The sequence below is a fragment of the Pristis pectinata genome, chromosome 6 (genome assembly GCF_009764475.1).
Source record: "Pristis pectinata isolate sPriPec2 chromosome 6, sPriPec2.1.pri, whole genome shotgun sequence".
Taxonomy (NCBI): domain Eukaryota; kingdom Metazoa; phylum Chordata; class Chondrichthyes; order Rhinopristiformes; family Pristidae; genus Pristis; species Pristis pectinata.
The window spans coordinates 97,194,635-97,212,308 of record NC_067410.1 but is presented as its reverse complement, the minus strand read 5'-3'; the positions used below and the strand labels follow the sequence as shown (position 1 = coordinate 97,212,308).

Genomic DNA, 17,674 nt, shown 5'->3' with positions numbered 1-17,674 from the left:
GATGCCAGTAATACTTGCTCGGTCAAAAATGAAATGAAATGCCAGTTATGATTTCAACACCACTCTGCTGCCTCTGTGCTGCCTTGTGGCATAGTTTGATTCGTACATACTTGTCACATTTGCTCTTTGTGTTAGCTATAATAAAATTTGTCCAGAAAGAGTGAGGAAAAACTATGTCAATGTACAAAATGTATTTGAAGCACTTTTTATTTATTCACAGGATGAGGCTGTTGCTGACAATGCCAGTAATTATTAACTGTTCCATGGTTAATAATTAGTTTGAAGAAGTAGTGGTCTAACTTTGAGTTGCTGCAATTCTTTTGCTAACGATACAAGGTGCTGTTAAGTTGGAAGTTCCAGGATTTTGACCCACTAGCATAAAGAATCGGTGATAATATTTTCAGTAAGGTGGATGTTGAGGTAGTGTTGGTGAAATCTTGTGATTTGCTAAATGGCAGCTGTTGTCTTCTAACATCAGTGGTGAGGGAGTGAGGCAGTTAGAGTGCTGATAAAGTGGTTGTCTTTGTTTTGAATGGTGTTGAGCTTTTGTTGGAATTGTAATCACCAAAGCAACTGGAGAATATTCCATCACACCGCTTGCTATTACATGCAGTCCCTGGGTTGCATAAGGGTTCCATTGCTGAGAGCTGTCCGTAAGCCGATTTTCTCCGTAAATCAGATGTCAGTTTTCTATAGCCACCCGTATTGTATCACTACATGTACTTGCTATAATTTAATTTCATTGAATATTCACCCTAACGCTACCTATAATTAAATTAATGGAATACATACTGTATTCAGTCATTAATGATTACCACAAAACATTATTATCTTGAAAAATGCTTTGGAAAATGAATGGGAGAATTTGAGTAAAGTCGAATTTCCGTGAGTCAGGTCATCCTTAAACCAGGGATCCTCTGTACCTTCTAGGTGGTTGAAGACTCACCAATTGAGTCACTCTTTGGGGAATACCAGACTTTGACCATCTTTGCAGCCACAGTATTTATATGACTGGTCCATTTTAAATTTTCTGTTTTTCATGATCTCCAAGACATTACTGGCAATGACACTGATGATTACATTGAATCTCAAAGGCAGATAATTACACTCTGTCTTGTTAGACCTAGTCATTGTTTGGCACTTGTGTGATGTGAATGTTACATGATACTTACCAATTCAAGCCTGGATGTTGTTCAGATCTTCATGTATGTGGGCACTAATTGCTTCATTATCAGAGGAGTTGCAGATGCAAATTGACGCTGTCAATTTCTGTGTGAACTTCCCCACTTTTGCCTTGTGTTAGAGGATAGGTCATTGATTAACTAGCTAGAGATGGTTGTGCATATCAGCATATGAACATTTGTCAGGATCCAGAACTTTTGCTGTATTGAGTTATTTCTTGATATCACATGGAGTAAATTGAATTGGATAAAGACTGCACATGTGATAAAGGGGATCTGGGGGAGAGATTGAGGTGGATCTTCCATTTTGAAGATGGTTGTGAATGCTTCAACTTTATCTTTTGCACCTGCATTCTAGGCTCTACAGTCAATAGGTATGGTTATGTTTAGGGAACCACCATCTCGTTGTTAACTACTTAGTTGTCCTCTATCATCTGCATAATGGCTGAAAAGATTTGATTTGTTAGTTGTGGATTGATTGGTTTTCTTTAGCAATTCTCTTTAAGAAGATCCGTACCAAAATTTCCCTCCCTCAGTTTTCTTTAGCAGGCCCCTCATGCCTGCTGTGCCATTTAATCAGATATGGTCTGACCTTTCCTGCACTAAGCCCATGTCCCTCGTGCTCCCTAATAGGTGAAAAGCTATCGATCCCTGTTTTGAACATTTGAGTGATTGAGTTTCCATGGCCACCTTGGGTAGAGGATTCCAAAGATTCACTACCTCTGGCATGAGGAATTCCTTCTCTGTCCTGGATGCTAACCAGTGTGACCCCTGGTTTAAGATACCCCAGCCAGGGGAAACATCAACCCTGTGAAGCACCTTAAGAATTTTGTAAATTTTGTGCTGCTTCAACAATTTAACATGCATCATCATTATTGACATCTTGTTTTCGGGTACAACTGGTACTATTTCTGACAATCCCATTTACCCAAGTGTCCATGATCTTTTGAAACTTAACATGTCAAATTGATACTTTATCAATAACTAATCAGCTGATGTTTACTATGTATCTGCAATTACTTGTATTTATCCCAATATTTATGCAATCTTTATGCCTGAAAGGTTACTGCTATATCTGTTAACTTTCTGTTACCTAAACCTGTAATTATGATCTTTATAATCTAGTATACTTCTATTTTAGTACCATTAGACTATATTGAAAACCAAACTGACAATTAGTATTTGTTTTTGTCCTACCAATTTAAATTTCTTTGTTTTGCTCAACCTTCTGTGCAAATAACCTTGAGATTGTGTAACATTACTTAGGGGCAACATTCCTATCATGCACTGTAGTAGCTACTTGCTATATCTGACCTTTCAATCTGGTGTAGTGCGTAGAGTCTGACCTCCTGGTACTACTATTCAGTCAACTTTTTATGCTTGTAATTATACCCTGCTCCCAAGTTTGCAGTCAGCACTGTTCAAAACATTCAATGAAAGATAAATTCAAATCATTTTATGACTTTTATATTTCAGTGTTATGGTCTCTGTGCATATAGTTTTCCTTATTAGAATGTCAGCTTCCAGTCTTTTGATTTCCTGTGATTTAACAAGGTAACTTAGACATTCAAAATATCTTAATTTGCTTCTTTAGATTCAAACTGGGTTTTATTCTTTACAAATAGTTTGTAGTTATGGGGGTGCTGACATGTAATTGAGCCAAGTATAACCTACCATAACATACATCTGTCAAATCCAGTAAACCCTTGGACTAAAAGTATTGCTTTCTCTTTTTCAAATATAATAACCTGATGACCAAAGGTGGCATAACCAGTGGGGTCATTTATCACATCTGTTTGCCTTTTTTTTAAGTTGGTAATTTTAAAGTGTGAGTTGATCCTGAGGTGGTTAAATACGATGTGTATTTTTCCAAACTGGCAAATGGTGTAAAGCTGAAAGTGTGAGCCAATACTGTGCAGTTTGAGAAAAGGCCCTGGAAGAGAGAAGCCACTAAGAATGGTTACCTTTTGGAGCGCAAGCATTAAGGATAACATTAATGGCCAATTAAATATGTCTGTCACACAGATTTTGAAAGCCAGCTTAATGGTTCTCCTTCATGGGTCAGAGGTGGAGAGAGAAGCAGCTTCAAATTCCTGGGTGTTAATATCTCGAATGATCTGTTTTGGGCCCAGCACATAAATGCAATCACAAAGAAGGTGTGCCAGTGCCTTTACTTAGAAGCTTAAGGAGATTTGGCATGTCAGCAAATACTTAAACTACTCAGATGCATGTTGAAAGTAGACTTGTTCTGTCATAGCCTGGTATGGCAATTCCAATGCACAGGAACACAAGAAGCTGTAGAGGATTGTGGACACAGCCCGGTCCCTCATGGGCACAACCTTCCCCACCATTAACAACATCTACAGGAGGCACTGCCTCAAGAAGGCACCATCAAGGATCCCCACCACTCAGGTCATGCCCTCGTCGCTGCTACTGTCAGGAAGGAAGTACAGAAGCCTGAAGTTCCACACCGCCAGGTTCAGAAACAGCTACAACCTACTTTCCTACAACCATCAGGTTCTTAACCGACCTGTGCAACCCTAACTTTACCTCAGCAATGGAACACTCTGGACCACCTCTTGCATTACAATGGTCTTGTCTTGGATTGTGTCTTTGTTTTTCTTTGCACTAAAGTCTTGTTTTGCACAGCCTATTTTATTTGTCTTTTCATTGTCTTGTATAATGTATATTCTGTGTGTTGTCTGTGCCTATTTGCCTGTGATGCTGCAGCAAGGTTTTCATTGTACCTGTACCTTACCGTACTTGCACATATGACAATAAACTTGACTGATAAACATCTGATGCCTATATGTCATAGTTTAAAGCAAGAAGAGATGCTGTGGATGACATTGCGTTTTTGTATTTGTATTTTGTTGAATGGATGGTATTTCATTTCTGGTGAATAGTTTGTCTGCTGTACAGTGGAACCAAACACATCTTGCATTGATTAAAAACACTACATCTGAAGAGGTGGCTTGGGTAGGGCTGTGGCATGTTCCTGTTTCAGGCACTTCTTGAACTGGCTGCAATGTGTTGTTTTAACCAGGTGACATAAATTATGATGGGCTAGGGGCTTTTGCAGTTGAGATGGAGAAGTTATAGAGTGGGGTGCATATACAGTTTTTGTACTATTATAGAAAATGTTTGCAGACATTTTATATACTCAACATTTTTTGGAAAAAATATAATTGAAAGTCTCTCAGATTTTTGTATTCTGGTTTTTGTTCCTTATTGCAGAAAATTATTTAGTGTACTGGTACAGTGATGAAAGTTGATGAATATTTGTGATGCTTCTAAGCACTGATGTTTTACAAATAGACTTTCTATTGGGTAATCAGCACAACGGAAAAGTGTTGGAAATAGCTGTGCAGAGAAACAGTTCACATTTCAAGTCAATGACCTATCATCAGAACCCTTAAGTTAGTTCTAGATTTCAATTTGGGGGCATTATACAAACCAGCCTATGACTGATTTATATTCTGTGCACATCATGTAAATATCTAACAAATATATTGGAAATGTGTGATTTTCTTTTAAATTATTTCAGCTAATTTACATTGCTGTTTTCTGCTGTTTCTGTCATATAGTGATTAAATTTTATATAAAAATTGAAAGTGATTTTATTCGATCTTAAGCAAAGCAAGCTACAAAGCAATGAAGCACAAGTTGGCTATGATAGATTGGAGAAGCAACATTAAAAGGTATGGCAGTAAACATGCAATGGCTTAGTTTAAAGAATTAAAGCACTGTTTATCCCTTTATGGCATTAAAAAATATTAGGAAAATTGGCCAAGATGTAACTAATGGGAGAAATTAAAATTAATATTACAATAATGGAAAAGACTTGCAATGTTGCCAAAAAGAGCAAGTAAACCTGAAGAGTGGGAAAATTTCAGATGACCAATAAATTGATAAGCAAGGAGAAAGCAGAATGCAAAAATCTTGAGGAACAAGAAAGCACTATGAAAGCTTCTATAGCTACATAAAGGGAAACGATTAGCAAAAGTTATTGTGGTTCCCTTATAGACTTATACAGGTGAAATTTATGTTGGGGAAAAAGAAATGACACGGGGGTGGGGGATAAGGAAGTTGCAGATAAGTTAAATAGTGTGTCTGACTTCATGGAAGAATATTGTTTGTACTAGGGAACCATTCGATTTATAACAGTGGGATAGAAGCTGTTATATCAATGAGACCAAAAGGCAATAAATCCCAAGAACCCAATTCCCTGCATCCCAAAATTTTGAAAGAAGTGACTGTAGTACATGCATTGGTTGTCATCTTCTGAAATTCCATTGTTTTACAATATTTTTGTGAAATTAACGGTGCTTTAACATCAACCAGTGATTCAAAGATGAGCATCTCTGCAAAATCCCTCTTGTTTTATGGGGAAACGTTTCTTACATTCTACACCCCACAAAACTTTGTCGACCTCAATCAAGTCCCCTTTCAGCTTTCTCTGCTCCAAGGAAATTAAACCTTTCTGCGCATTCCTCCAAATTCACTGGATAATCCTCCAGTATATCCAGTCTCTCCATGACTGAAAGGCAAAATCCCTGGCAACATCCTGGTGAATGTCCTCTGCAATCACTTCCTTCCTATAATGTGGTGACCAAAACCGTGGCCTAACCAATGTTTTATAAAGTTATACCATAACCTACCTGCACTAACGTTCAATAATCTGCCTAATGAAGGCACGATATGCCAGCTTGGGAGATCTATCCAAATCCTATGCAAGTTCATCTTTCACAGAAGCATTACTGCAGTTGACAATGATTCCATGGTTTAAAAACAAAATACAAGACCTGTTTTATTGCACTGTGTGAAGGCAGACACCGATGATGAAATTTACTACCACCTTCAATCCACCAGCACAGTTTTTGGTCGATTGATGAAAAGGGTATTTGAAGATTAAGACTGGCACAAAACTCATGATTTACTGTAATCGCTGTCCTTCTATGTAACTCTTAGATCTGGACTACCAACTGCAGTCATCTCAAACCATAAGAAAAATATCCCCAAAGCTTTATGTGCATTCCTCCAAATTCACTGGATATTCAGCAGATCAGTGTCGGAGTCATGTCCCACGGCAACATCCCCAGTATTGAGGCCCTGGTTATGTGCAGTCAGTTCTGTTGGATAAGCTACACCTTTCAAATGCCTGGCACTAGACTCCTGAAAGAAAAGCTCTATTTCTGGCTCTGTAATGGGGAAGAGATTGCAGAAGAAAAGATTCAAGGATGATGCTCAAAATGTAACATCTATGCATAGAACCCATGACTGCTTATAGTGCAGAAGATGCATTCGGGATGGTATTGAGAGCCTCAAATACATGCTTTTAGAGCCCACAGAAGCCCTGAATAAACAGCAGAAAGAGTGCACCAGCTGACAAACTGCCCATCCGCCTGCCCCATCAAAGAGACTGATTCCCACATTGACCTCATTAGTCATCTCAGAACCCACAAAACCAGAATGGAAGCAAATCATTGTTGATCCCGAGGGATTGGCTAAGAAGAGGGAGATTTAAGGTCATTTTGATGTAGGTGAATCTCATTTACAATTCAGAGCTATCTACAGGAATAAGAGGGTTGGTGAATGATATATTTTCCCAGTCAGCAGAAAGAAACATGGTTTTACTCAAATTTTGCAAGCCACTTCATTTGGGTATCAGCAACATGCATCCCTTTTATTTTGTCTATTGTTGGAAATGGTGTACCTCCTCAAATAAATATTCCCACAGTGTGTGCCTACATAAAAGTGGAAAGTGGAATGCATATGAGGACTTTGGGTGTAAAATGAATTCTGTATGTCGATGGTTTGGCTTGTATGGGTGCTCTGTCAGTTTTGAAATAGTGCCTGATGTATGTGTATATATTTGACAAGACTAATGTTGCAAAGTCACATTTGTTATCTGGCTGTCACGGGTCAATATCTGGAAAGTGCATGCAAATCTGAGTGTGAGGCATGCTAAGTGTTTGTCGATTAGAAGAACCACTGAGAGTCCTGATTAAAAGAAATTATTGCTAAGTGAGTAATTAGGATATGGTGAATTGTACAGTGTCCAAGTCAGTGATGCAGCTGGTGGAATATGCCATAGGAAGAAGCATTCATTGACCTTTTATTAGTCATGTGAGTCAAGTGAGGCCATTGAATACATTGCTGCACTTCATCAGGCTTGGGCTTGACTCCTGGCTTTCATGATCATGCTGATCTGGACCTAAAAGGTTATGTGGAGGGCCTTCTGGCTTTGTATGGATAAAACTCTTCTCCTCCTCCTCCTTGCCCCTACCTCCCATCACCCCTCAAGACCTGCGCTGTTATATCAGAAAAATTCAGCCTGTCCTCTCTCAAATTCTGTCATTTTTCAAACATCCTTGGTCAGAAAATTGCTGTTAGGTTCTGCAGCCTCAATTCACCATCCCTTAGAGATGTAGGCTAGCTTTAAATGCTGCTTGCCACAAGATACTGACTCCTGCTAAGGCATTTAGCTACTCAGCAGCACAGATAGTGTTGGCTGGACACTACAATTTTTTTTAATATGTGGGCTGCACCAGCTTGGTGAGCTGCTTACTTTGGAGGCAGTAGAAGTAGGTTAACCCTGCATCACAATTTCCCTTGTTCCCCCACCTCCCGACCCCACTTTCTCTATCACCTGTTTTCATAAACCATCCAATTTAGACCCTTGTTCTTCAATTATGGCTCACCAACTACTGGAACCCAGATCATTTATTTATGCTACTTTGTGGTGCAATTTATATTTGCTGGAGAAAAGTTTTTTTTTCCCCCTTGGGTTTCTGGCAAAAGTTGAGATGACCAAATCGTGTACTGTGATTTGATTCCAGAATTGAGCTATTTGATACTGTTAATGTGGCTTTAATGAGATTTAATAATGATCTCCAGGGAAGATTGTTCGCCTGGAGGAAGGGTGTGAGTAATTTTGAATAGCAGGGAAATGTATTCATCTTATGCAGGTGACAGGTGTGCAGATGAAGTGATATACGTCATACCTCTGGTGCATTAACTGATCTCTAATTATTTTTTAACAATATAAAGAACAAATGTTGAATATGAAAATTACAAATCAGCCATAATGAAAACTGCATTAGATGTTTGACTTCAATAGTGCTGTACAAATTGTTCAGCAAAATCAGTTATTTGAAAAGACCCCCATTTGAGGACTAAACTGGGGTGTATTCCATGAAGGTACAATATATTGTAGTGTAGAGAGTGATTATAGGTTCCAGAATTGTCTGTTATTGTACATTGTGTGTGTGCTTGTGTGTATACAACAGTGAATATCTGGAGAGTGACATTATAGCATGTTTTCAGTAGAACTATTTGGTCACACTGTGCAAAGCCATGTGATAAACTCCACTGCCCAAAATTTTGACTGCAGACTAAGAAGCAAATTCATAACTAAAGAGTAATTTACTTTGACTAATGGGGGCACTAATCAACCAAGTCGAAAAGTCCTAGATGTGGGAATGCACAGCCAAAAGTCTAATGTTACAGGATTGAATTCGGTGGGTGCAGATGGAAGACAGATTAGTCTTTCTGATCACTTAAAAGAGATGGTTGTTAATCTCATATTTGTGGAGGTGGAATAGACTATTTTACTGTACTCTCCATACAAGATGATGACTGCCTGTGTTAGATATTGCCAATTACAGTATATACCTGCATTTTTCAATTTTTTCTCTTCTTTCTTTCAGATTTTTTTTGCTGGAAAATTGTTCTCAGAGGCATAGATTCCCATTGTACCTTGTCTAAGTGATTATTGCATCATACATATATCATGGGTGGGCTTGATGTAATCCTCAATTTCCACAGATGTACATTTACGGCAGAAATGCAACTTCTGGAATTTTCGATTTAATCTCTTTGAGACCTAATTCAGTATAGATTGGTATTTGTGTATCCATACATTTCTAATTTGCTCCTTCCGCTGAAGTTGAAAATAACTCGATTGTAGTTATGGAAGTTATCAAGTTGGTACAATCTCCATTTCAAGTGTTCCTGCGATCATGAATGTCTGGTTGTTCTTATTCTGTTGTCGCTGTCTTTCTGCTGCTGGTTTATACTGCATATTTGTGCTACCTTTTTTACACAGCTAGAAATCATCAAAGCATTAGAATTGGTTTATTATTGTCACTTGTACCAAGGTAAAGTGAAAAACTTGTCTTCCATACCGTTCATACAGATCAATTCATTGCACAGTGCATTGATGTAGTACAAGGCAAAACAATAGAATACAGAATAAAGTGTAACAGCTATAGATAAAATGAACGTAGACAATAACTATGCAAGGTCATAACAAGGAAGGTTGTAAGGGAGTCCATCTTATCATACTAGGGAGCTGTTCAATAGTCTTATAGCAGCAGGATAGAAGCTGTCCTTTAGCTTGGTGGTACGTGCTTTCAAGCTTTGGTATCTTCTGCCCGATGGGAGAGGGGAAAGAAGAGAGAAAATCTGGGGTGGGTGGGGTCTTTGATTACACTGGCTGCTTTACCAAAGCTACATTGTCAACAGGAGAAAATGGTATTAAATCCATATATTATTGCTGCATGTTCTTACAATCGTACAGCTAACAGAGCAATTTGGGACTGTGGTAATCTGAAGATCGGGTGTAATTGGGTATAATTTTACAGTCGTAGATTAAGTTAGAGAAGAAATGTTTTTCTTCATACCTCTAGTCATCTATTTGATTTTAGTGCCTTTTTATTAAATGAAGTCCTTCAGGAGAGCTATCAGTGTTTATGGTCTAGATATCCTATTGAAAAAAGAAAGGACCACATTTTTCACAGGAGTCATTACAGATTAATCCACTAACCTCATTGTACCTTTGGGAAATAAACCACTCACTGTTGCAAATCCGGTGTGCCAGACAGTAATAAAAAGACCTACTGCACAGACTGTTTATCTGATCAATAGAATGTGATAGCTGATATTAAATGAAGTGCACCTGCGCATTTCTTTTCTTGGCTATGTGGTTTTTGGATGAGAGATGAAGATGCATTACACAACCATTTAAAATTGTGATGTTTTGTATCCAGTTACAGATGGCTGTTTCTCATAGGTGGTTTATTAATTTTTCAATCTATGAAGGTGATTGCATTTTTGAAATCTTTGTGGTGAAAGAAATCTTGTCTCTGTGGTTGTAAATATAGTGCAAAATTGCAAAAACTATATTTGCTCTTCCACATTAGCAAATTCTGGAATTTTAGAATGTTTTCAGGAAACTTGGCCAAGTATTTTTTTTATTCTTGGCTTCAGACTTTTTACAAGTGATACCTTTTGCTCTGTGATAATTTAGTAGATTTGAAATAATATATTTTCATTATTTAGTGGGAGAGATGTAACTAAATATTATCTTTAAAAACCAGGAAAAGATTGTGCTACAGCAAATTATATTTAACCTCACTGTAATGAATTCCCTAGACTTTTCAAGGGCCCCTTGACCTTTCTGTAAAGCTCCCTATGGTGTGATAACTTTGATATACTGATCAGTACCAACTGGAAATACATTTTTCTCAGAACTATTGAAGTTTCACTGGGATAATTGTCATGATTTATATTGTCAATATTAGTAACTTTTGTAAAGTACTAGGCATGAAGTACTTTACAAAAACATCATGTTGTTCACACTTTCTTTATCCAGGATTCCCAGCATAAGAAGTTAATCTGACCACAGTGACCTTTACTATTAAATGTGCTGGTACTTTAGCATAATTACATTTATTGTTTATGGTGGCCACAAATAGTGCTGTTCCACGGTATGGTTTAAAGTCGTTAAGGCAGCTGGTGTGAATCGGTATCTAGATGCAGTACAATTTTTCTCTTCTGAATCTGGGTAGTTTATTTTGTTTACATGAGTGGAAGATATTGACAGTGTTGCCTTTATTGTAGCAGTTACAGTGCCAGCGACCCGGGTTCAATTCCGGTCACTGTCTGTAAGGAGTTTGTACGTTCTCCCAGTGTCTGCGTGGGTTTCCTCCAGCTGCTCTGGTTTCCTCCCACATTCCAAAGACGTACGGGTTAGGAAGTTGTTGGCACGTTATGTTGTCACCGGAAGTGTGGCGACATTTGCGGGCTGGCCCCCAGAATACTCTACGCAAAAGATGCATATTCCACTCTGTTTCGATGTACATGTGGCTAATAAAGATATCTTTATTGGCCATCATTAACTGCCTTAAACCAGTTCTGTATAACCAATGAAGTTGTAGCTTACCACCCGTAAGTACATACGTGAGCTTGAATTCTTATGGCAACTTGGTGTTGGTGTATAAATTACCAGTTTCATAACTTGAGGGTGTGAGTTCCACCATGGTTCCACACATAATTTGGAGGAATGGTTCTCTGAATTACCTATAATCCTTGCCTTCTTTTTGAGAGGTCTTGAGAGCCGTTCAATTGTAGTTTAGATGGAATTTTGTATTTTTGTTTTTATCCTTTGTGCATCTGTAGTGCATGCTTTTCACTGCAACATTTAAAACCAACCCACCAGCTAAGAATGTCCTCTGGTAGTTTGCAAGAAAGCAGTCCACATTGCTTGATTTGGTAATTGATCAAGTGAGTAGTTACTATGCTTATCTGACAGGCAGTTGCGTTCTATGTCCACATCAGCATTTCCAAGGTATCCAAGCCACTGTGTATCGGTGCACATTAACATGATGTACAATTGTGTTATTTTGATTAACGGTTTTGTAACTCTCAGGAACATATAAAATATGAATTTTTATTGGTTCTTCGATTTGTACAGTTTCATGGCATGTAGGTCACCCCGGCAAAGTAGGTCTCAACAAACATTATGTGCTTTTAGATGAACAGATTTTTATTTTTGGGATTAGAGAGTAATTTTAAAAGCAAATTAAAAATGCAATTTATATTTTCATCTGATGTATCTTGCTATTGTATGATTTTGCATGTTCAATCTGAACAGTGCAGATATTTTCAGTTTAAATTTTATTTAGTAGAAAGTTATTAATATCTATACATTGTATCACACTTGCTGCAATGCATTTCAAATTTGTTGGATTGGTTTAATCAAAGTAGTAGGTTACCTGAGGAATTCTAACTGGACCTTAAGACTCAATTTACAAGGGGACATAATTGAAGCATTCAGAGTCATGAAACCATTGAAAGATTCTGTATTACCAACTGTGTTTATATTAGTCATGAAAAGATGGTGTTACTTCGGAAAGGGTGGTTTAGGATGGAACATGAACCTATGAAGGTGGTCTTAATCACACTATTTTACAAGCCTCTGTTTTTGAGGGAAGATTTAGTTTCTTAACCAGTCCATTTAAAAAAAATCATTGGAAGAGAGTGTTATCACTTGTGTCCTTGACTCATAAACGAAGCAGAATCTTAAAAAAAAAATAATGTTCAATGCTTCCTTTTGCATAGTGAGAGCTCATCTCAAAGAGTTGGAGGTTTACAGGCAAGCTCTGCCACTTTTGCTTTTGCATGGTTTGAAACATCCCTTCGAGTTGGTTCAACCAACTCTTGGGCACCTGTCTATTTGCTGCATAAACTGTGTTATAACTTGGATTATATTGCAACCTGCTGCAATGCAATTAAAGTTTGTTGGCTCGGTTTAAGCCATTATTGCTTTGAATGCTTGTCCATGTGGGCAAACCTGAAACTTTGTAGAAAGAGATTGTGGAAAAGGCATGATATTATCCAATCCACTGTTGTAGTGGAACAGAGCAAGTCAAATTCTCCTCATGGTATATGGAATTTCAGGATTTTGTTATTCCACTTATTCTGTGAAAATGGAAAACCAATACTAGCCAACCATTAGTAAAAGAAATGTTGGCAATTGCTATTGAATTACTTTTCAAGTACAATGTTATAAAATAGAAAGGGAGCACAGTGTCCCTGTACTTTATCTTTCTTGTGAGCCCTGAATAACAATTTAAATCTTTCTTGTAACTCATACATTTGCCAGCTCCATGATATACTGTAAATACTAAAGCATCACAATTTACAATAATTATATAATCTCTTCAAAATTCAATAAATCTATTTTAGCATTTGGAACTATTAGATCTAACCCTTTTTAATAAGATACTTGTTTTCTAAGTCTATCATTAAATCTGCAGTACATTATAAAACTTTTATTTTTAGCATTAAGAAAGTGCATCTTTTATAGTCTTCTGTAAAGTGAATAAATTTCATTCTTCACCGACTCTTAGGTTCAAATCTGATCAAGGATATAGGTGCCATTTTGAAATAGATCATTGAAGGCATTGCAGTCTGTTTCTCATCAGAATTATGTGCTTGCATGTATTTGCTAACTTGCATTTTTTTTTATCCTGTGACTGAACATTAATTGAAATTTGTTTTTGCAATGAAAGCATTGTTTTCTCTTGGTTAGCTGACTATGTCTTTTAAATATGAGACAGAGTTCTTGTGGGTGTAACTATTTCTAAGGCATTTCCCAGGGAGGGTTGAAAACCAGACCTGAAGATGATAAAGTAACTGGACTACATTCATAATTAGATAAATGATTGAAGATGGTAAAAGACATGATAAATTCATAAAGAAATTAGATTAGAACAGATGTTCTGATAGGGATGTTATCATCGGCACAAGCTCTTCCCCAGTGGCTTCCTGTGCTGACATTTTTTTGAAAGGCCCAGTGGGCTGGTAAGATTGCTTGGACTTTTTTCAAAAAGTTGCATTTCAAATACAATTTTCAGATATAAATGTGACCTATAGAAGAACTTCTGACTACAATTATTTCTTCCAGAATAAGGTCACTAATTGATTGGTCATTGTCCTGACATTAATCTGGACTTCAATCCATTGACCTTGCCTGTGGTTCAATACAGGCTGCTACAAGCATTTGAATTGAATTTCTGTGCTTGTGCGAAATGTGGATGATTAATAGGTCACAAAACGGAATAACGTGAGCAATATCTTTCTGGAACATTTTTAAAATTACTCTGATTAGTGTAAATGGTGGTTTAAGTGCCATGAGAAACTGATACAGGTACATTGAAATGAAAATTCTTGATTATATATTCATCTTTCAAATTATTATGGAGCAAATAGTAAATGATAAACAATATGCTCAGCTTTATTTTTAAGTATTTTTACCTTTTGAAATTTTTGAAATGAAGATCTCCAAAACAAAAACGTGAAATATTGGGAATCTAGTAGTTGTTTTCTTCCAAAATTAAGTGAAATACTTTCTGTAAACTGTTGACAAGAGGATTAAAGATTTGAGGATATGTGGCCATAGGAGATGAAGAAGAAAATCTGTGCAGAGACCATGAAAAGATTTGAAGATAAAGACAAAAGATTTTATACTTGAAATATTTGGGCTTGGAAAGCCAATTACTGTTAGTAAGAACTGAAGCTATGGGAAAATGGGACCAGACATATGTAACTGGTTAAAGTTTGTAGAGTCTAGCAAGGGGAGTGTTTTGGAGAAGGAACCATATGAAGTGACTGGAAGGATCACTTGAATCTCAAGGTTTAAAATTGTGGACAAAATCAGTCCAACCTTTTGACCATCTTTTTCATCCGTTGCTGTTTTAAAGCTGTTGTGGAATTGCAGTGGTGGGAAGAAGAGTATTTGTTCAACATCAGAGCTTAACATGTTTGTGATTTGGCCTGATAGAGATGTCCTCTTAAGTTTTTTCCTCAATTTTCTATTGCATTTGACAGTTTGTACATTGAAAAAATAGTTGCTACAGAGGAACATAATGGTTATCAGGTGCCCATGGAAATGCAAACTAGTAAATACACTGCCTTGGCTCATCCTGAGAAATTGCATCTGACTGCCATTTAATTTGATTTCCTTCCTGAGTACTATAATTATATGTAATTAGATTATTGAAATGACACAACCTGATTTGGCTGCTAAAAGACTCTTGACCCTGGTTAAACTCTTTCATTCCAGCATTATCTTTGAAAGTTTCTCTGCACTCCTAAATTTCATCACTTGTTAATAAAACAAACCTAATAGCAAAATAGAAAAACAGGACAGGGAAAAGTGCAAGCTGCCTTTAGCCACAGTGCTCTCTCATTGGTTTGAGTGAGGCAGCTTTTGGAACAATGGCTGATCCTAACTAAAGAAAATAGGCCATATGATAGAAGATATCCACATGCACAATGGTTATAGCATTTTTAGCCAATTTAATTCTGTTATGTACAAGAGCCACAACTCTAAAAGTTGCTGAATATACAAATGGGTATCACTTCTTATTATTGTAATATACAAGTCACTAAATGTATGAAAATGGCAAAACTTGGGGATTTATTTAAATTGGTGGTTGAGAATGAATTGGTTTTAAGTGTAAAATGGGAGCTGAATTGTATATTGATTTGCTGTTAACAAAGGTGTTAGGGTCTTAACAGTTTACATCGACAGGGTTAGCATATCCACATGTTAATGGCAGTTGCTTGTAGAAAATGAACCTCCATAATTACAAAATATCAGTTCTATTCAAGAGTAGGATTGAAACAACAGAGTAATTTTTCTTTGGATTCCTTTTGCTGGGTTTCCATCACAATTGTGGTGGCCATATTTTGCCAAGGATACAGTGTAGGATTGGAAGGTGCCTGTGGATTGACTTCCACGGAGATTATTAAATTCTCTCTACCTGCAAATTAGGACGAAACCAATTTTATTTGTAATTGTGGACTGGGATGTTGCTGCTTTCTCCAAAATTTAGGCTTGTAACTGCATGTTCCCTTTTCTGTATATGCATGCATGAATGTATGTTTGGTTATGTTATGAACTAGCAGTTGTATATTGTAATATAAAGCTTTATAAAGAAATGGTGAGGTTCATTTACCGATAAATCAGGAATCCAAAAGATAAGATTGTAAAGATTCCTTCTTAGTATATATACTACTTTTGCTTCATATATAGATGTATATATGAATTGGCTGTTTTTTTTATTTGCTCAGTGAGAAAATCCTAATTTGCTTTGTGCTTCTCTTTTCCAGAATGACATCTCCCTAGCCTTCGGCAAGCCTTACATGGACTTAATGACGCCCCAGGCTTCGAATAATTTGTACAGTACAACTAGGACCTCACTCTTTCACATAAGTTATGGTACGACACATCAAGATCACTCCAGTTTGCTGCAAGAAACCTCAGGACATAGTTTTCTGACTGGATTGCATGTTCGTCATTGTGTGTGTCCTTGCGCATATGTGTATCTGTGGGGTGCACAGTGTGTGTTATGGCACATGCACAACAGCGAATCTGCCTCAGTTTCCTCAGTACATTCTACTTCAACAATCTCAGTAAACAAATGGAAAAACTGTCAGCAATGCAACTCAAATGCCTAACCTGGACTGTAACATACATGCATTAACCTTGACTTTCACGTGCTGCTGAAAAACATTAAGGTTTTCACTGTAAATTATTAAGTATAGAGAAGTATTGATTTTTAAAAAGTTGCTAATGTTTGGAAAATACAGAATAATATTTAACATTTTTGCTTCCTTTATATTGATACTTTTTTGAACTGAAAGTGTAACTTTTTTTCCTGATGCACATCCATTGTTGATGTGTCTGGAGGTAAATTACAGTTCTAAATATAAACAGAAATTTTCTTTAAAACTTGTGAATATACGTAGTGAGAATGGATTATGTTTCTATTCTTGGATAAAAGCTGTTTATACATAGCATAATCCTGAAGTACAGGCTTTGGTGTACAGTCCCTTTCACTGATATGGTACCAGTAATGCAATCCATCTGCATAGAAATAATTTCACAATTTTGTACTCGGCCTTCCTATGTGAGATATATTACAGACGGGATGTGAACATCACTGTACATGGTACTGAACTTCGATGGAATTCAAAACCTTACTCAAAAACAATCACATTTAGTCTTCCTTTTCTTTCTGTATATATTATGTACCTGGGCAATGTATACATCCATGAGCTGCCCTGGGATGGGCAGTGTTGTGTTTGTAATTTCTGGAGACTGACTCCCCTCCCCCAACTCCCTGTAAGTAATAAATTAGAAAATGATTACATTTTTTTGTCCCGATGGTGACTTGATTAAGTAATGGGCTATGTCCTTACTGCTCACAAGATAATTCACAAGATGCTTTATGTATAAATTTGCTGGAAGTTGCAAATAATTGCTACTATTTAATGCTTAAATATTGTTAATTTTTATTTCTGAATTGATAGTTTGGGTTCTTAAAAAAAATTAATGGTTTTGTAGGATTGACATGCAAAAGTGAGTTTGGAACAAGATGCAAAAGTAAGTTTGGAAGAGGATGAAACATTTGGGCAATGTGGAGGAATGTTATGGAAATATGGCCTCTTATTTAAAAATTAATTTCTAGTAACTAGCCACTTTAGCATTACACTCTGTTCCCTATTTTGTTAAAATGGAGGTAGGGATTAAACAGTGCATTAACAAGCAGGTGATCTGCAGTGTCTGTTTTATACTTGGTAGTTATTTAAAAATCTACCCCATATTTGGAACATATTTTCTTGTATTGGTGAGACCA

General features: G+C 36.9%; 1 protein-coding gene across 1 annotated transcript in view; it reads left to right on the top strand.

The window, feature by feature from the left end:
- The window catches only part of irs1 (insulin receptor substrate 1), a 43,032-nt gene extending 25,843 nt beyond the window's left edge, over positions 1-17,189 (top strand). The window contains exon 2 of the mRNA XM_052017754.1: positions 16,146-17,189. Within this exon, the coding sequence (XP_051873714.1) occupies positions 16,146-16,150 (5 nt within the window). The 3' untranslated portion in view covers positions 16,151-17,189. The remainder of the gene's footprint in view (positions 1-16,145) is intronic.
- The last annotated feature ends 485 nt before the right edge of the window (positions 17,190-17,674 follow it).